This window comes from Polyodon spathula, chromosome 20 (genome assembly GCF_017654505.1).
Source record: "Polyodon spathula isolate WHYD16114869_AA chromosome 20, ASM1765450v1, whole genome shotgun sequence".
Lineage (NCBI taxonomy): Eukaryota > Metazoa > Chordata > Actinopteri > Acipenseriformes > Polyodontidae > Polyodon > Polyodon spathula.
The window spans coordinates 29,194,943-29,214,711 of record NC_054553.1 but is presented as its reverse complement, the minus strand read 5'-3'; the positions used below and the strand labels follow the sequence as shown (position 1 = coordinate 29,214,711).

Sequence of the window (19,769 nt, the reverse complement as noted above, 5' to 3'; positions counted from 1 at the left end):
TCTTGGCTGGGATTGGCAAACTGACAACATTTACACTTCATTTAGTACACGCCAAACAATTCTTGTCTTTGTTTATTCTATTTTTGAACTGCTAATGTAATAATATAATAATAATAATAATAATAATAATAATAATAATAATAATAATAATAGATTTTTAAAAAATACCCATTTTGTATTGTCACAATGTTTATAAATGTTAATTTATGGACATGGGGGGTGAAGTGGTTACATTGTATTAAAACTGTTTCATTTAAATGGTCTTATCAAATTATTCTTGAGCATTTCAAATTCTATTAAAAAATGAAAATGGGTTCTCTGCACAGGACCAGTGATGGAAACAAAGTGAGGAAAGCATGTTTTCTTTTCCTGTAGGACAGTTTTGAAGGGAATGGGTTTTTTAAGCATCTTTTTCTTCATGCACAGTCTGCGATTCATCACGATTTGTTAATGGGGTCAATCACTTGTCCACTTCACGTCTAATTTATTACTGAGCAATGACACATGGTGGGTGAAGATACAGGGATTGGCAACAACTAGAGGGTTATCACTATAGGAGAGGCAGACAGAAGAGCTTTTTCACTCCTCAGTGTAGTACCTAAATCAAGAGAACGCAGCATTTTATTAGGGATACCCATACTCCTTAATGCATGATGTCCTACAGTTCCCAGATCAGTGGCATTTCCACTGAAGTGAATTGGGCATGTGACTAATAACACTGTAAGATGTGAAAATACAGCCCTGCTCATCACTTCACTACAGTATGCTTGACCCTTGGCTGGATCTCTGAGTCAGGCACCAGCTTATTGTCTAACGTTTCTGCACTCTGCGTTGCTCTGGGTGCTAACCTGTAAGCCTGATTTCAGTAATCTATCATGCTCTAAGTGGCATGTTTGATTCACCTCTTTCCCTTTCTTCTTTTACGAGGTGTAATTTTAAGGCTCTGAGAATATGGATGGCATGCTGTGCTCAGTTCTGTAAAGCTCCACAGTCTTTATGTATCATTGAGCATCCAGCCTTTTGCTCATATTTTGATTCCCTGAACACATGTTTGCTAGCGGATATTATGCTGGCATAAAATAAACCTTTTATGAGCTTACTTGGTGTATGTTGTCATAAAAGCATTATGAAGTATAGGAAAGCACTGCAACTACATAGTACTGAAATAATAGTGAATGAAAAAGCAGGCTGTTCCATGGAAGTGAGCTGGCACAGTGGGGTAATTCACTAGCACACTGTAATGTTCCTCCTTGGGGGGACTGGTTTCAAATCCAGCTGTTCCTTCCTTAAAGATAAGTTCTCTTATTTCAGTGAGAGAGACAGTTTTGCTGGGGGTGCAGTGGGCTGTGCTGCTCTCTGTGGTGTACTGTGTTCCAATGCTGCTGATTCCATCCTTCTTCAAAAAAATGGGTTAATTGACCCTATAGTCAGTGTGAAGCACAGCTCCCCAGTGGGAGCTGGTGGCACAGTAGGCTAATCTCAGTTCTATGGAACAGCTTGCTATTTCATTGATTATATAATCAATGATAAACCAAGGTAAATAAACCAAATAAAGGAAATAACTGCTGGATTTGAACTCAGACACCCAGGGAGAAACAGCACAGCATGCTAGTGAATTAACCCATTGTGCCATGTCACTTTTGTGAGAAAAAGAAACCTTTATCAATGTCTAAATAGGAAATTATTACCCCCCACATTTTCCCTTCTTTTTGTTGGCTTAGCGATGTTTTTGAGACTTTTTTTTTTCCAATTATTTGCGCCGCTTATTTTAAAATAAACACTATTAGATGATGTGTGATAGAACCCAATTTGTTTTTTATGTAGCTAATTCCAGTCCACTGTTGATTTATACGTGTTTTGCATACAATATGAATGCATCAGTTTAGCGAAAGCTGTATATACAGTAACACGTGTAGGAATGCGTCATTAATGAGCATGTTTGAACCCTACGTCATACCTCAGCAGCAGTAAGCAACACGAGCCCCTGGGTAAAGTAAAGTGATTTACATGGACCTCTTACAAGAATGTTAGTTAAGAGCCACCATTGTTTGGAGATTTTTTTTTGCAAACTTATGCACATTTGTTCGAAATAAAAGTACAGCATTTTCAAAATTATATTTTCAAGTATTCCTGAAACCGCTGAATTAATGCTCGGTATTAGCTTTGCACCGGTACCTATATTTTATTAGATTGCATTTATCAAACACGAATACACTAGTGCGGATGCACTGTAATTCCAAGTTATTGATATGAGTTCCACTAGGTGGCGGTAGTGTCTCTTACTTGCTGAATCTTGACAGCGCTGTTTTTTTGTCATTTTCACATCTGTGCAAGAAAAAAAAAAAAGCTCACCAGGCTTCAGCTTCAGTTGAGCAGGTGTCAACATCAGCACGCTGGTCGCCGCCTTTCTGTTCCTTTATTAAGTTATGGTGGGTTGCACGGTGCGTGCGGATCGCCCTGCCTTGAAAACTGAATAACGCCCGCCGGGCAACAAAATACAACTCTTCTGTTTACTAGATTATTAACCGGTGGTTGTTTCCAAGTAGAATCAGAAAAGCAATGGAGAAGGACAGACGATCGTCCAAACAGTATGGGTCTTTGGAAAGCACAAAACGGACTGCAGATTCTGCAAAGGGTAAGTGTCGTCTGTTGTAGAATGAAAGCATGGAATGCGTGCGTGTGCGTGTGTGTGTGTGTGTGTGTGTGTGTGTGTGTGTGTGTGTGGGGGGGGGGGCATCTTTTATTTATACAGCAGCCTCTCGCATTATTTATTTTTTTACCATATATAATAAACATAATTGGGTTATGTGTGTTATTATATATGTAGCTGCAGTCACACCTGCTACCCCTACTGTTACTACTGCTACTGTCAAAACGGTGAAATCTTTAGCCATTAAAATCACCTGGAGGACTGGAGTACCATACGATAATAAACTGAATATAAACAGAAACCTTTTTAACCTTCTCTTATCTGTTAGGCTGCTAATTGCTGTTTTGATAAGCAGGCTTTGATTCAAACTCACAAATTAGAACCCCAGAAATGAGCTGGTCTCGCTTATAAGGTTGGGGTTGGGTGACCCATCATACATACGGAATAGATTATCATAACTTACTAAATAGGGTTGGTGTTGGGGTTTAGCTCAGCTAGACCCCAATGCCTGCATTGCACTGCACTGCACACATGTTTTCCACAGGGGCACATTGCATATCAGAAGTCTGTGGCTTGCGGTGTTTAGAGGTTATGCATGGCATTGTTACACTGGGTTCAGTGAGTCAGCAGAGGTTTAGTAGAATTGAAGCTAGGATCTGTAGAGTTGGTGTGTACTGGGATTTCATTTCTCATGGTGTGGGTTTGAAAGATGCTAATGACTTAGGAGACCCTCCCTTTTATAATGAATCTGCTGCTTCTCGTTAAAGAGCGGGACTTAGAGAAAGGCTGAGCCTTGTGTAACAGAAAACAATACATGAATAATTCAAACAGGGCTGAAACATTTCTATTATATATTATACACCTCCGGGGTCTTCGATTGGATACTGGTCATAACTGGTGGGGGGGGGCATCTGTAAACTAAACCCGTATCAGACATAAATGAAACGATAAATAATTGAACGATAAATAATCCACCGGACTGACCTTTGAAATGAAGAGACTATTTCTTTCTCTCTGCTGTTCAGATCACAGTCAGGTTTGTCAATAAAGAGATGAAGTCAGTAGGTGGATAAAAACATGATGAACACAGACTAAAAAGAGGTAGTTTTAATGTCATTACACTGCCCTGCTGCAATATCTCTCCTCTCCATATCGGTATTTTTGTGCATTTTTGTGCTTATCAATAAATACAGATTCTGCTTCATGACTGACATCAACCAAAAAAGGGGCATAACAAGTTTCAGCAGAGCCTTTGCCTTGTTTACCAACTATGCCAGCACAAGCTGCTTTTACTCCCCAAGGATTGTTTAGCACTCCCATGGGCTTCAGTGCGCAATGCAGTGCCAATACACCACCCCTATCTCACATGGCAAAGCGGAAACAACACCAGAGAAGTATACAGCGTGCTCATTAAAGGACATTCAAACAGGTGAGAAATGTAATATTAAAAAATGTAGTGGACATAAAGCATCCCTTTAAAAATGTCTTCAGTCATCATTGGCACGCACTTACAAGCACTAAACTGATCCCCTGTGCTGTAGTTGGTTTTCAGCACTGTTCCCAAGGGGTGTATCCCTCTTAATCTAACCTAACAACTCAGCCCTATATGTTAGATCAGTGACATCACAGATGTAACATATTTATCCATATCTCTCCTTATGTCGTGCAGTTTGAATTTGTGTGTTGTGTTCTTGAAACATGGCACCTTCTTGCTCCACAGTCAAGGCCATATAATTAGATAAGGCTTCTTAACATTATTACATTCATCTTATGCCAGGTTTATGCCAAATGAAAATACAAGCATCATATCAGCTTTGTAGACCTTTGGGGGGGAAAAAACCGATACGCTTTTGAATATCTGTTCCACTCACAGAGCTACAACAGAGCTTGTAAATTAGAAGTCACTTATAACCTCTGTTGCAAGTAGTAGTGGGAGCATGGCTGCACATTTCTAAAACAGATTTGATGTGGATTGTATCCTTAAAGCTAAAACCGTTTGTCAATAGAGCCCATACTGTTGTACTGGAAGCCATATAGTCAAGTTTCAAACACAAGGGCAAGCACCAAATGACAATTCAATCCATTTACTTTAGACAAGAAAACAGGAGGTGTCATGAACTGACTCCCAAGTCTTCAGTCAAGGTTTGTTTCAGAACATTCATCCTTACACCTTTTGATTACCATGACAAAACTATCGAATGTTGTACATGAGCTTCGTCCACTCCAGCTTTAAAAAAAAAAAAAAGGAAAAATAAGCCAATCAGGAAAACAATCATTTCTGATTGGAGTCCCACGCTTTCAGACTAGTCCTGACTGTCCATCTTAGTAATCAGACGTTCTGTTCAGCAAATGAATCCCAATCTAGCTGCTCAACATGCAATGCTGTGTCTTTACTGTGTTTTTCTTTATACCAGATTTAGTGTGATGCTACAGAATACTCTACAGTTCTTTTAATTGTGCATCAGCCACTTTATAAAGTACCTGATAGCCTGTGTGCCTCATGCATAACAACGCACCAAGAAGTGACAATATCCAGCACAACCCATGCACTCTGGTGCCTTATTGTTTAGTTGACCACATTGTGGAATGGGAATGTGTGAGCACGTTCAGCCAAAGTGTTCCTCTAAGGTAGATATTGACTATTTAAAATGATTCAGTAAGGAAAAATTAGATAAGAGTCACTCGCATACAATTGATGGGTCTAAATTGAACACCCACTGCAACCTGCTCTGTCAGGAAGGTTGATTCAGAAGTTAATAGCCCCTGGTTGCAAGCCTTCTCGATAACAAGGTGTTCATTTTGAAAAATTGAAATTATGTTGCAGAGTTGATGCAAATGCATTTCCTTCTAGCTGCTGTTATGGCCACTGTCAAGTGGATACATTCAGTTTTCTTCTGCGGCAAACATGAAAAAAGTTGTCTGATTGGAGTGCTGGTGTGAACGCTTCACAAGAAACAGCAGTCCTTGTTCTTGTTCACAAAACGCACATTTAAAGTACAGACTATTCCTCAGCTGCAGTCACGCCAGACAGCACCTGACATTACAAAGAGTAGCCATCACAGCCTGGACTTCAGAAATCAAAGTGCACCCCACGTCAGAATGATCCGCGCTTCACAAATTGAATGAGAAAAATGCCACTTGCAATCAATCACGTCTGTTTATACACATTCTGCACTGGCAGGTCATCAGCAGGATGCCTTCCAACTGTAACATTAAAGTGTACTGCAGTATTTGTAGATAAAAAAATGTTTAAAAGTCATACAGATGGCTAGTAAAGCACATAAGTGTTTCAAAGAATAGTATAGTAAAGCAAGGCAAAAAATTAAAGTATGGTAGAAACCATGAAAAAGTGTGGTAAATGAATTGTACACAACGAAAATGATGGTAAACTGGAGAATTAATGTCCAAATTTAGCAGTTAAACTTGGGTGCCCCTTATACACAGACACCCACTGTTCAATTAATGGCTCCTGGGACAGCAGCTGGGTTTCTGGTACCACTGCTTCTTGGTACAGAACCATTGCAGAGCTGCATTGCCATTGGAGACCCCTGGATAAGGCTGCTATATTGTGGAAAGAAGTATCAATCATATATTCCCTTTTTGTTGTTTTGCAGCTTGCTGCTGATGTAGAAGCCCACCTTGTCCCACACAGTGTGAATCTTTAGATGTATTTCCTTTAAAAAAAAAAAAACGAAATTAATAAAAGAAACATTGAGAGCAGCTAAATTCATTTTTCATTTATTTACACAACACACTTTGTATTTCATTTTGCTTTAGGGAAAGCTAGCATGAATAACAGCAGTTTGAAATGAAAAGATAAATAAGTAACTGAGAGACAAAACAAACACTGTACAATACAGCCGAAGCAGTTCTGTGATGTGCTGATTTGGGAATACTGCATCAGAAACACATACTAAATAATTGCAGCTGTTATGAAGCCTAAGGAGGTTGCTCAACAAAGCGGTTAGCGATTTCTTGACTAATGAAGACGGCAAAGGTTTATGCACAGTATTTGGTGTCATGCTAGACTGCATTGCATGTACTTGCTGTCACAGAATTGCTTTAGGAATACTGACTGTGTGCCTTTGCAGAGCTCCGCAGTAAAAAGCAAGATTCCCACTTGGCATCCAGTTCAGCTGAAGGGCGCTATATGAGTCCAAGGTTATTGCATTGTAGGTAAGCTTGGTAACTCTTTGTAATAAGTGTCTGTAATGACACAGTAATGATACAGTAATAGCTCAGTACCTAGTTGCATGGTTGTACCGTTACAATGCAGCAACATGATACATTTTTAAAATATTATCCAGCAGAATCAGATAAAGATGTGCCAAGCGTTACAAACCTGCAGTAATAACCTACAGATCTTACATTTAAAATTCGGTGGACTGGTCTCCTGCTCTTCAAATTCTTGTTCCTGTAAAAGAACTGGCTTGCCTGTAGTGAGCGTCCTGGAAATGATCGATTTCATTGTGTCAGCCCCACATCGACCCTCTCTGTTAGCACAGTGTAGAAAAGTATTCTCACCAGTGGAGATGAAGCCCAGTGGATACTGCCATTGTCTGTTTCCTCAGTTTCTATGATGGTGATAAAGGAACTCTATTAGTCTTAAAGGACCTGCTGCTGCAAAACATGTTAACAACAAAGCAACCTGACTTGAATAGCGAGTGATTTATACATGTTGTACAGTATACGCTTCATGCTTGGTGCTTAAACCTGGGAATTCCTTTATGGTTAGCATTGTAGGTACTGCCTATACTTGGTATCACCATACATGTTGGCTAAATCATAGTGTTAGTCCCAGTTTGTAGTTTGTAACCAGGTTTTATTGAAGCTGTGTGTTGCACAATGGCTTGTGCATGGCTTAAATACTGTAGACATTCCTGGTGTAATATCTGCATAATCACCGGATGTATGCTTCACTTTTGGTGTAGGAAACCTGACTTTAGCTGAACTGGATTTAAACTTTGATTAGGGCAATTCTGAAGTCATTCCTGTTAAATTCAGCCTTGTGTGCATTTAATTTCCCATATTCATTCCATGTTATTTTCAAGTTTTATCAATACAGATTTTACAGATAAATTAACTGTGAAGACTATGACATTTCAACGTCTGCCTTCTATCGTAGAGCAAGGAATGTGAATAAGTCTAAGTGAGTGAAGGAGATTGCCTTATTCTACAAAAGACTACACCCTTACATGAATGAATAAGACAAAAATAATACTTTTAAAAATTGCATGGGGCAATGCAGCTCTAATTGTGATATAAGAATGGTCACCTATCTGGCAGCAGCTGTATATTGTCACCCTTTGATTCTTTCTAAGGACCAGTAACCAGGCACTGATTGAAGCAGAGCATAGACAAGATTCTGGTGGCCTGTATCACAGTGGATGAGACACCACTGAGGCTTGCAGAAGCAGATATCTCCAGGCATGGAGGGGTTCATTCAAGTGGCAGCTCTCCTCTTTTGTTAGGATAAGCTAGAGTTAATCTACTTTTAAAAGGTGACATGTAGAGCTGACCCTATGGTGTACCACTGTTTATCCTGCACACTTTATAATGGTGCAATCGGCAACCGAACTCCAAATTGAATATGGGACAGGTAATAATCAACAATAATCGCTGCCCTACAGATGAATAACATCATGTAGATGGGCTGAGAAAGCTTTTATAGGTGACAACTATATTATTAAAACACAAGAAGGTCATTTTTTAAATTAGATGCTCACATTTCTCATCACGAAACAAATACAAGCAGAAGAGTGGAAATGAAAGTAATGGAGATCAATAGCACACCTGTTTTCACATCTGTAAGTGTTGGAAATAAGAAGCCTATCTGGGTTTACATTGTCAAATTATCACTGAGCAAAGTGATGAGGGAACCAATAACTGATGCGATTCTGATAACTCATTGTTTCTGAAATAAATAGGACACAACACAGGCCTATGTGACACAATGAATGAATTAAAGGTGCTAATCTATAGAGCTGTCAGCTCTCAATGTACTGTAAAACATCACTCTGACTCTCAGTGCTTTACGCACCCTTTAAATGCTGTAGATGGATGGCCTCTGCACTTAGAGCTGTCAGTTCCTTACTGGAGACAAACCCATCTGTCAGTCTACAGCAATGGGAATGCCGGCTGCAGAAATGACAGGTTGGAAATGTGAGCTTGCTTGTTGTCTGGACCGGGTGCACTGCTTTCCTAATTGGGCTAAATTCCTCATGTATTACTTTGAATGTATGATAAAGCGGTAACACTTTAAAATAATGGCTGCAAATTCATAATAAATTCTGTCTGAATCCCACAGGAATAACACCTGAATATCCCATGCACTTCCACTGAGTTCTGAAGTCATTCATTTTGAATTCAGCCCTCTTAATTCATGTGGGTTTAATTACCTGTATTCATTCCACGTTCCTTTGCAACAAAATCATGTTGATCGCACATATAAAGCATACATTCAGCCATATACATGTGATCAACATAATTTTGATTCTTTAACATATTTTGCAATGCATATACTTGAACATAGTATATTATACATTTAAATCTACACTTCAGTGTTGAGAGAGAGAGGTTTTGCAAATCCAATTCTGAACAGAAACTGGAAGTGAACTGTGAATTGCAGCCTCCCAGTGAGTCTGTGCAATCGTCACATTGACACCAGGGGACAGAGATGAGTTTTGAGCGCAGAGATTCAGTCGCTGCTTGCAGTTATTTCCACTTACAGTGAACCAGGACCTCAGGATCCTGAGGCAGAGAAACACAGCCTTAGCATTGAAGTACTGTAGAGTGAGTCAAAGCACCAGTGCTAAGTGCCTGGAGCCATTGTGCCAGCCCTTATCAGAGTGTACCCTGCTCTTTCTATCAGCTTATCCTGCGCTAGTGGCTTTGCTCCTGACGACTCCTGTGTCTGCTATTCACTGCAGTGAATTCAGTTACACTGCATATGTTGACAGAACAGCTCATACTGTGTCTAATTATTTTCTTCTGTGGTAAAGAATACCCGGTCCCTGGGACAATGTTTCGTATCGAGGGTAGGTCAAGTACAATAATGTTGTTGAGGGAAGATTTTGAGTGTGTGAAAAGGCTGGAGAGCATTGCTGTGGTACCGGAAGGATATCCAGATGTAAATGCTGTGCCAGGAATTTACTGGAAAGCTTGTGCTTAATTTGGACTTTGAAACAAACTAAATTGGTTGCACAACATTTAGAATTTACTCCTCCGAAAGAAATGTCAGAGTTTATTTTTAGGGTTAGTACATTTATTGTGTGCGTTTTTCATTTCTGAAAAAAAGAAAAAGCCCTGAGAAATATAGCGAGGCCTCTATACAGATAAAAAATTAAACACAAAAATGACAAGTTGTGTTATTTCTCCCCACCACTGGACTCAGATTTGTTGTATTTGACAGCCCCGTTGAATCATTTCAGAGATTTGGGAGGGAATGATTTATAGCACCTGCAGTTCATCCTGACGTTGGTCATTTATTTTCCGCTCCTTAGCATTGGAGTGAATGTCCTGTGGGATTCCTTCCAAAGATGTCTCCAGCAAAGTTAGCAGCACAGCAGAAATATCTATAATGCAGAATAAACCAACCAATAGCATGCACACACCCACATGAAAACCTTCCAGTGTGTCCTGGATTAACAATGCTTTGAAAAGAAGGATAAACTAATAAGCCCTCTCTTGCAGACGAAGACGTTGTTTCAATGGCAGATTCCACAATAACAATCAATGACATAGAAGAAGAACTTTTCAAAATTGAGAGAATACGGGATGTCCTGGTTAGGAGAGAGTCTGAGCTCCGATACATGTAAGTATAGAGTCTATTTTACAGTTCATTCTTGCTTGCTGACTGCAAAGAAATCATGGCAGATTTGCACCACAGATCCACAATCCAGTTCCAGATCCATGCCCAATCATGCTCTCATGTTTATCTCAATTCCCTGTGCTTCGTCATCTTTCCCTTTGCTTTACTACAACTGCCTGTGCTTTTACGATCACCAAGCCCTCCTTAATAAAGAACAGGCGCTGGTGCAGTTTGAGACTTTAGTTGTGCTGCAGTTCTGTCCATTTGTGTGCGGGAGGAGAGAGAGGCTGTATCCATAGAGACAAAAGAGTGATTGAGTGAGAGAAAAGGAAAAAAAAAATCTCTGCAGACATGAGTGGGAGGAAGAACTTTGGGAAATCATTTGAAATAGGCTTTTTACACCTTTTTAAAAGATGTGAATGCCTGTTTTGCTTTAGTAGACAGACAATAACCGAGAATACCTGTCTCAGGCCTTACCTGTCTTGCAGGTAAATAACAGACAGGCTATCAGGGGAATCTAATGCAAGGAGCCGCACCGATCTTGTTCAATACACAGGCACCCCGGGGGCAATTGGACACCACATTGGGACCTGTAACAAGCCGCTGCTGTAAACCATCCAAATTAAGAACTCTATATACATAACATGAGAACCCTGGGTGTCACTGCACCACTATCATTTACACACTAAACTCCCTTGGCCATCAACATAGATTACATTCCAATCACGCATTGCTGGCAAGCGAATGGAGTTGTATATGCCGTTGTACATAATACTTGGTATTGCAAGCTGTGTTCGTGATGCACTTTGTTAATGGGGGTCTGATGCACAGGTGAATGGGATTATGTATTCAAGAATTCATGAAATGCTTGAAACCCTTTGATGAGCCTGGGCCCAGAGCCCTGCTTTTATCCCTTCAAAATGTCGGTAATGGTGGGAGCATCATTATTAACACGCTAATTACACAGCCGTCTGTTCGCAGCGATCAAGGTCGGCAGCTCTTGTGAAAAGAGAAGGGGTTTGTAGATCCAAGGACACAGCAGCTGTAGGCAAAACCGCCCTGGCCGTAGACGCAGCGAAATGCCTGTTTTCTTTAAGATAACATGCTTTTTTTTCTGCCTACAGTAGTTTGGGAGATAACTTTCATGTTAAGACTGCAGCCTGGAATTCCAAATGGACACCAAAAGGAATCTGTTGATGTCCATTGTGCAACTGGCTTGAGTAAATGTTTAATGAACTAATATTATGTGAAACATTATTTCACAGATGGAATATAGTGAATAGGTTCTGTGGACATAGCACAATGAACACACATATGATCCTTATTCTGTCCATCCACTCCAGGGGTAGCCAAATTTGGTCCTTCCATGTCTGGTCTTAGTTCCAACCCCATTCTAAATTGTTTAATTAAACCTTGATCCAGAGTAATTAATGATCTCTCTGTTAAACCTGGAGTGGAATGGCCCTCCAGGATGCTGATTGGACACCCCGATGCACCCATTGTAGCATGACCGAATTTATATTGTGGGTGGGAATGCAGTTCTGATGCTTTGGATTGCAAGAGAGGTTCCACCTGGCATGGTATTTGTACAGCAGTGCATAGGACCTCAATATCGAAGTAGAATTGCCCCCTTTTGGTTATTGTAAAACAAAGACTGTGTAAGACAAAGGACCCCTAACAATGACCAAGTTATGACCATTTTGTTTTTGTGTTTTACATCTCTTGTAATCTAATGTGCTTAATCTTTCTTTCACCACCCTCAATCTGACAACAGGACCTCTGTGAGAACAAGCATGCAGTAAGGGCAACAGCTTTAGAATTATTCATCCTTTAACTTCAAAACACCAACATTATTAGATAAAACTTTGAGCCGAGTAGACAAATGTTGTGTCTGCTGCCTGCATCGGTGTAATGATTTAGGCTGTACGTACAGTAGTGGAAGTTTCTGATAGGTTTTAATTAGGAAACAGCTAGCACTCTTTAAAGGCAACCCTGATAAAGAATACTGCCACAGTACAAAGTCGTTGGAGTTGGCACAGCTGTTCCCCTGTCAGTTTAGATCTGGAGAGAGGAAACCGCGGGCTGACACAGCGCTCACTGGGTGACAGCTCAGTGTTTTCGTTAAGTGACAGTGTGGTAATTCCTGGATAAGTCATATTATTTACGGTGACAGGGCGACGCTGTCTACAGTTCCCAATTTCACTCTTCTGCTAGGGAGCAGGAGCTGTGCAATCAGAAAGCGAAATACTTGACAGCGTAGGTGTTTGTGCTTTTGGATCAATGTGTTTCGTTTGTAGACGTGAGCACAGCTAAAGAATATATATAATTGCAATACAAGAGGGGGGGCCATTGACATGCTGGAGCCAATAGATTTTATAAGAGTGTTGCACAGATGACTAGCCCTGACTACTCTTGATTGTGTTTTTAGATCAATGAATTAACGATAATTGCTTATACTGTAATATATATATATATATATATATATATATATATATATATATATATATATATATATATATATATATGTATCATATATATATATATATATGATAACACTATAATACTATATATATTATTGTGAATTACCAAATATACTGTATGTATGCATATAGTATGTGCACTATATATATATATATATATATATATATATATATATATATATATATATATATATATATATATATATATATATCTATTACAAATGGTATTCAGAGTATTGATGGCGTCTCATATGTGAAAAGCTGCATTAACAGTACAATATATATTATCTGTCTCCTACATCATACTATGTAAATCAAGTTGCCAACCAGAGAATCTTAAAACTGTTGTCAGAATTCTAAAAGTTATTTTATCTTAATATTCTCAAACAGCACTCACCAGCCCATATAAAAATCCTTGGCAGGGTGTATTTTGCCATGTAGTTTACCATGCTCACACTTTACTTCACCACACTTTACATGAATCTAAAACCTGACATGGACTTTTGATTTCAGTTTCCCAAACCCCAGTACAGCTGCAGCATTAGCCCTGCTGCACCACAAATAGCTGGTAGCTCACAAAACAAGTTAATTTGTTTCATAAGAAAATAAATAGTGTTTAATTAGGGGGAGCATTTCTTTGAGAAGCCTTCTGCTTTCCTGTTTAATTCATTAACATGTGGGGATCGCTGTGATAATAACAGGTGTTCTGCTTCCAAGCTTCCCATAATCAGTTGCAGTCCTTTCTCAATCAAGCTGCACATGCTGTTTTGTACCAAATTTGCCTTGCCCGCTTTTATTTGTTTTTGCTGTTGTTGCATGAAACATATTATTTGTGTGTGTGTGTGTGTGTGTGTGTGTGTGTGTGTGTGTGTGTGTGTGTGTGTGAAGAGATTAGGGTTGCCGTCTGTCCTTGTTTTCCCTGCATCATTCCGGTTAGAGGAAGGGGACCCGGGACACTAATAGGTTACAGTTTTTAATCTTAGCCCTTTTTTAAATTTTATGCCAGTACCATAAACAGAGCACAAGTTAGATCAATGAGGATACAATATTACTGCAATAGATGGACAATACAGATTGGTTGTCAATGCTATAATAGTAATATTATCAGTGTTTTCTATTGGATTGAATAGAGGATTTCTAAAGGGAATTTAAACTTTGAACAACCCCTTTCTGTTTGGATTGAATTTGAGTCTCACCTATCAGACAAAAAGATATCGGAATACCAAAAAGATTAACCCCTGGTTAGTGATATATAGAGCTATAGAGGTAGGCACCTGTTCTCTAAAATGTGTTTTGCCACAGCAGGATATTCCCCATGGTGTCACAGGTCGCAAAAGCTTGTTTCACAAGTGGTTTGATGAAATCGGCTTCTAATTAAAAACTCAATTCACTGTTGTGTGAGTGGATTCGAGAGGATGGCGATAAACATTCAACAGGTTATTAAAAAAAAAAAGGTTCGGTGATAGTGTTAAGTAAAAGTTATTTTGCGACAATCACAAGTGCTTCTATTTTGAGTTTAAAATCAGGCCTCTATAGCGACGAGGCCCTTCACGTTTGCAAATAGCCTCTCAGGTTCCCAATTAGCGTGGCACTGGCCATTTATTCACTTTTTTTTTCTCTGACAATTTCCCCTCACAGTTTGAAACGTCACAGTAGGAGGCAAGTCTGCTGGTGCCTAGAGGTAGCGGGTGCATTTTCTCTTTCAGGCTTGCTTGCTGCCTGCTCCTGACAGCCCTCTCTGTATGTGGTAGGGGGGCATCTGTGGTTTAATTGAGGCTCTTACCTCGAGCCTCTGCAACGCAAGTTTGACTGGCAGCTGGCTGTCAGGAGTTCAGTATGGGATGGCAGGGAGATACACTCCACCCCTCCCTGTTTAACATTCCAAGTCAGCTGATTGAACTCATGGAATGCAGGTACTGTTAAATGAAGAATCAATGAAGGGAATAGATTCTCGGCACCTGCAACTGGTTTGCTGATGATCTGACTTCTCTTTAAATCTTGAAATAAATATCCTTCTCTATTTGTGTCTCTTTGAATCTGCTGTTGAAAAACCCTAAATCGACCGCGTGACCTGCCTTGTTGTGTCCTTCAAATCTCATGCTTGCGAGATATTAAACAGCTTTGTTTCCTTCATACTACATGTGTTGTAAAAGGTACTACATGCTCATTAAAAGGATGCATCTGGAAATTAAGTGCAGACACTGAGGTCTTAGGACAGAGGACAGGAAACACTTTGTTACATAAAGTGGTGAGGGTCTAGGACGGGTTACAAGCAATGTGCTTTATCATTGGTTGTGGGGTCATCCGAGAGTCTGTGGCTAAGGTTGAATTTTATTTGTGGTGCCACTATCATTATACAGCATGTTCAAAAACATCCCAAATAAAAAAGATAGACAAAAATTGGATAGTAAGATAACTAAAGTTTTGGGGCGGATCATTTCAGTGATCTATATCTTAGTTTGTTTTTGTCTTTTTGGTACTCTAAATAGAGGGACAGTTATATAATAGATAACCTAATTAATCACAGCTCTCCATCAGTTTCTATTTATATACTGTATTTAATGATCTGAAAAAACAATGGTAAAAGCAAGGTCAACTTTTTAAATGAACATGCAAATTCACTGTAGTTTAAAAACTTTTGTAGGGGATTCAAGCGGACATCAAGTACCTTAGCGGTTTAGAAAAGGTTATTAAAAAGCTGGATAAATATGGTGACTTTTACATGCAGTAACTATAACGGGAGAACCCCACCAACTCGGTTTTCATGTTCAAGCACAGAAACAGTGTGAAGTGGCCAGATTGCTTAATAGCCTCTAATTTTAGATGCTGGTGTTGTGTGCTGATTGATATTGAGTGCTTTTTCAGACGTTATTGCTTTTGTTAATGAAACGTAATGTAGCAGGATTTCATACTTAAACAGGTATCTGTTGTCACTACTTACGCTGCAGAATGAATTTAACCAGGATAGTTTGATAAATTGGTTTGATAATAGCTGCACGTTGGCTGTGTTCACCTCCTATGAGTCAGCAGAACTCAAGAAATAATTAGGGAGTAATCTTAATGCTATCCCAAATTACCGTTATTTACTATTCAAAACCATACAAAGCTGGTTTCAAATAAAATGAACAGTAAATTAATTGTACATGGCACTATCTGACCTTTTTAAATCAGCTTCCTTTCAAAGTAGTGCAGTTCTATTCCAAGATTAAAGAACAAAGACCTTTTTTTGTTATTTGTTAATTTTCGGAAATTGCACCTGCATTAATGAAGACTCCAAAGACCCGACTAATTCTGGCGTTGATGTGTTTCTTCAGAAGAATCAGTGGCAGGCTACGTCAATACATTCACAGACACATTGGGCAGATGTTAACTTTCATTAGTGAGCTCTATTTCTAGAAACTCTTTGCAGTATGCTGTCAGGACTGATTTGACAGTGATTTCAAGTCCAGTGCATTTTTTTTCCATCAATAACAAAGCCATCTGAATTGGAGCTCCCATCTGCCTGAGTAAGGATTTTTGATTGGCGCTAACTGTCCTTCCAGATCTATTTGATGGAAGTAGTGGCCCAGTGCGTGCCTACATGTAAATAATGCATAGAAAACAAACACTGACTTCTGTGCTGTTCTCCTTCTTTACAAGTGGGCAGGCCATGTTTGAAATGTATTTGAGTTGAAGATCAGATTAAGGGCTTCAGGTGGATTGCTATTGTAGTTCTGCTTTTAGCTGTTCACTCTCGTTTTTCTTTTTTGCAGGATGGACGATATTCAGCTTTGTAAAGAAATAACAAGGCTTAAGAAGGAACTGCAGAAACTAGTTTCAATACCAGGCAAGTGGGAGTGCATGGTTTTAAGATCTTAACACAAGAACATGGGACTTTTCAGAAACGTGTGGTCTTACTAATAAGCATACTCACAGTTCATGTATTTGACTCGCACACCCTGCTAATACGAAGTATTACTACCAGAGATTACAAGATGAGTACAAGACAACGACAGCCTCTATATACCCAAATAAGGAATGTGTCCTTTTCAGTAAGCTTGCCTTTACATTGAATTAAAGAAAGTGCACAGACAGAGCATAGCTACGTATAAAATAGAAAAAAAAAAAAAAAAAAACATTACAAAACAACACCTTGTCTTGCAACACAGGCTTGAGAAGCGCGTCACTCTGGATGCACAGGCTGCGACGCTGCCAGCAACAGCAGTCAGATATACATTTATCAAGGTCAAACAACTCTGCAAACATTTAGAGAGTCAGAGACGTACAAGAGACAGCAATTCCGGATTTGGAATCTTTTGCCCGAGAGCAAAGCAAAGATTAGTATCGGTGTTTCCTTTATGAAATGCTGCTTGCTTTGCCTGCATTCAAGAGCACTTTAATTAAATGTAAGCGAGCGCCCTTTGCAAAATTGTTCTGCACAAACACAAAACTGCAGGGACCTTGGGGAGGATGCGTACTCTGTTTGGAAGTGCACTCAGAACCCCTTCAAATGAATATGCCCCTTGTCAGTAAGGCTTGTATTCCTTCCATGTGCATGCCAGCATGGCATTAAAAAACATGACTGAGGGTGTCTGCAAGTAGGAAACTACATCAACATCTAGTGCTAGATCTGTGATTTTATATTAAATTAGAATGATTTTGCAATTGGGAAATCTGATGTATTCTGAGTATATTGATGGGCAGGACGGGATGGGATGGGGCGAGATGGGGGGGTAGTGATTCCATACAATAAATGTGCTGAGCGTTTATATATTGCTGCAATAATAACAACGCAAAGTTAAGTAATACATGCACAGACATTGGTGACGTTTAGGCTTAGGGGTAGGATTTGGTCTTGCAAGCAATAACTTAAGCTTTTGCAGTAGTAATCAGCGAGGAAATGCATAGTTCCTGTGTATAATGACTATGCAATGTGTGTTGCTCTTCTATAACACGGTGTGTGCCTGTCCCCACTCTGCTTTCAGATAGAGACAAATCCAAAGAGGACAAGCTGAAGGAAGAGGAGCTTCTGCAGCAGATCCACAAGCTGGTGGAGACCCGAGACTTCCTGGTGGATGATGTGGAGTTTGAAAGGCTGAGGTAAGAGGATGGCAGATCTCTTTCCATCATCTCAACATCACTAAATACCAGCACGCTGTTACCAGCTATGAGGCAGAATGCAGTCAGGTGTTTCACAGCGGCAGCTTTAAGATCTGTTTGTATCATTAAGTAGAACTCAGAGTGTATCAACATTGACTTATTCCAACAAGCCCTTGAAAAAGGTTCACCGTGGTAATTATACACAGTCAACTGTCCTTTTACTACGCTCTTCTATTTTCTATACTAAATATTTAATGTGTGCATCTGTTTCTTTTTTGCTTTTTACATGCTTTGTCATGCATGTTTAACTAGACCTTGCTTTATCCAGGGTACACTCTTATAACATTTCCGTGACAGTAATCACCTGCTTTGGTCATGTCATGTGCTTATATTAGAATCATTTTATGACACATTATGACTCTCCTTTGCTGTATATGTACAGTTATCACTGACGTTAGTAAACTGGGACCTGCCTGTTTGTTTGTGTGCGACTGCAATAAATAATTTGCATTGCTGTGAATTTCTTTAGTGTTATCTGTGCTGACAGCTCCATTCTGTTTCTATAACACAGGGAAAGAGAAGAAGACAAAGAAATGGCAGACTTCTTGCAGTCTAAACTGCCTACAAGTTGCATAAAGAAATCAAGTAGGCATTTAACGTCCTTAATGGGGTGCTATCTGTTCCCCTTCACTGTGCGTGACATTTGACAGCAACAGTATATTTTCTCTGAGCAGAAGCTTGAGTCCAGGTGTGTGCATTCTCTTTACAGATCCAATAAAAGATAGGAAGTTGACTTCTAGAGCACAGCAAACCTCAACACCGTTCACCACCAAGACTGGGCTGACCCTACTGAAAGAATGCTGTGGCTTCACCTGCTCCATCATGTAGAAGACTTCCTCCCAGGGGCCAGTAAAGGATTCTTTCGATGGATGGACCAGCACAGAGACCTAGTGTATGGAAGTGAAGGGTCGTTCCTGGGGGGCACTGCACCAGCTGAGAGGACTAATAATGCACCAGGGTTAGAGAGTGTATGTGCTGTCCAGCTCTGTGTGTGTGTCTGTTTTCATTCTTAGAGTTGCTTGATCCACAGTTGTCCAGTTATTCTCGATAGAGCGGGGTGGGCCATCCAGCCTCTGTACTACCCTCATAAAAGTTTACCACTTTAAGTTTGCTCAGTAACTTTGCAGTTTTCCAGTGCTTTTCACATGGTTGTGCTATACAGGACATCTACTATAGTCTGCCATGGTTTGCCATGGTGTTTTAAATTTGCATTTAACATAGTTTACCCTTTTTTTTGTATATGCTTTACCAGACCTCTCAGTGCTTTACAATGCAAATATATGCTTATCATACCTCTCAATGCTTTACAATGCTTATCTGTGCTTTACATACCTCTCAGTGCTTTACAGTGCTTCCCTATGCTTTACCATATCTCTCATTGCTTTGCAATGCTTATCTATGCTTTACCATACCTCTGCTTTAGAGTGCTAATCTATGCTATACTTTTACTATGGTAAACTTTTATAAGGTTAGATATTGTTAACCAGGTAAATATAATCGCTCCAGCTGACAGAAATAACCCAATGCATGCCTCCAGAGTCTAAGGGCAGATCCGTGAATAAGCTGTTAACTGTTTATTTTTAAATATGTAGTGTATGCTGCAGAGTTATTCCATTATAATGTGTGTTTTTTCAAGTAATATCTCACTTTTCAATTTGGTTAATCTTTGATTAAGTAAATTATTATTTTA

At 39.6% G+C, this 19,769-nt stretch overlaps 1 protein-coding gene across 2 annotated transcripts; it reads left to right on the top strand.

Annotated features, from left to right (window-relative positions):
• The first annotated feature begins 2,278 nt into the window (after positions 1 to 2,278).
• LOC121295193 (bMERB domain-containing protein 1-like) lies at positions 2,279 to 19,446 on the top strand. 2 transcript variants are annotated; one of them, XM_041219609.1, is made up of 7 exons: positions 2,279 to 2,429; positions 2,547 to 2,635; positions 10,343 to 10,463; positions 16,693 to 16,766; positions 17,905 to 18,019; positions 18,591 to 18,664; positions 18,789 to 19,446. In XM_041219609.1, exons 2-7 carry the CDS (start codon positions 2,560 to 2,562, stop codon positions 18,905 to 18,907), a joined length of 579 nt encoding a protein of 192 aa, XP_041075543.1. In that variant the 5' UTR covers positions 2,279 to 2,429; positions 2,547 to 2,559; the 3' UTR covers positions 18,908 to 19,446. The 2 variants fall into 2 exon arrangements, with proteins under 2 accessions (XP_041075543.1, XP_041075542.1); XM_041219608.1 differs by having other exon boundaries at positions 2,279 to 2,635.
• Positions 19,447 to 19,769: the final 323 nt, after the last annotated feature.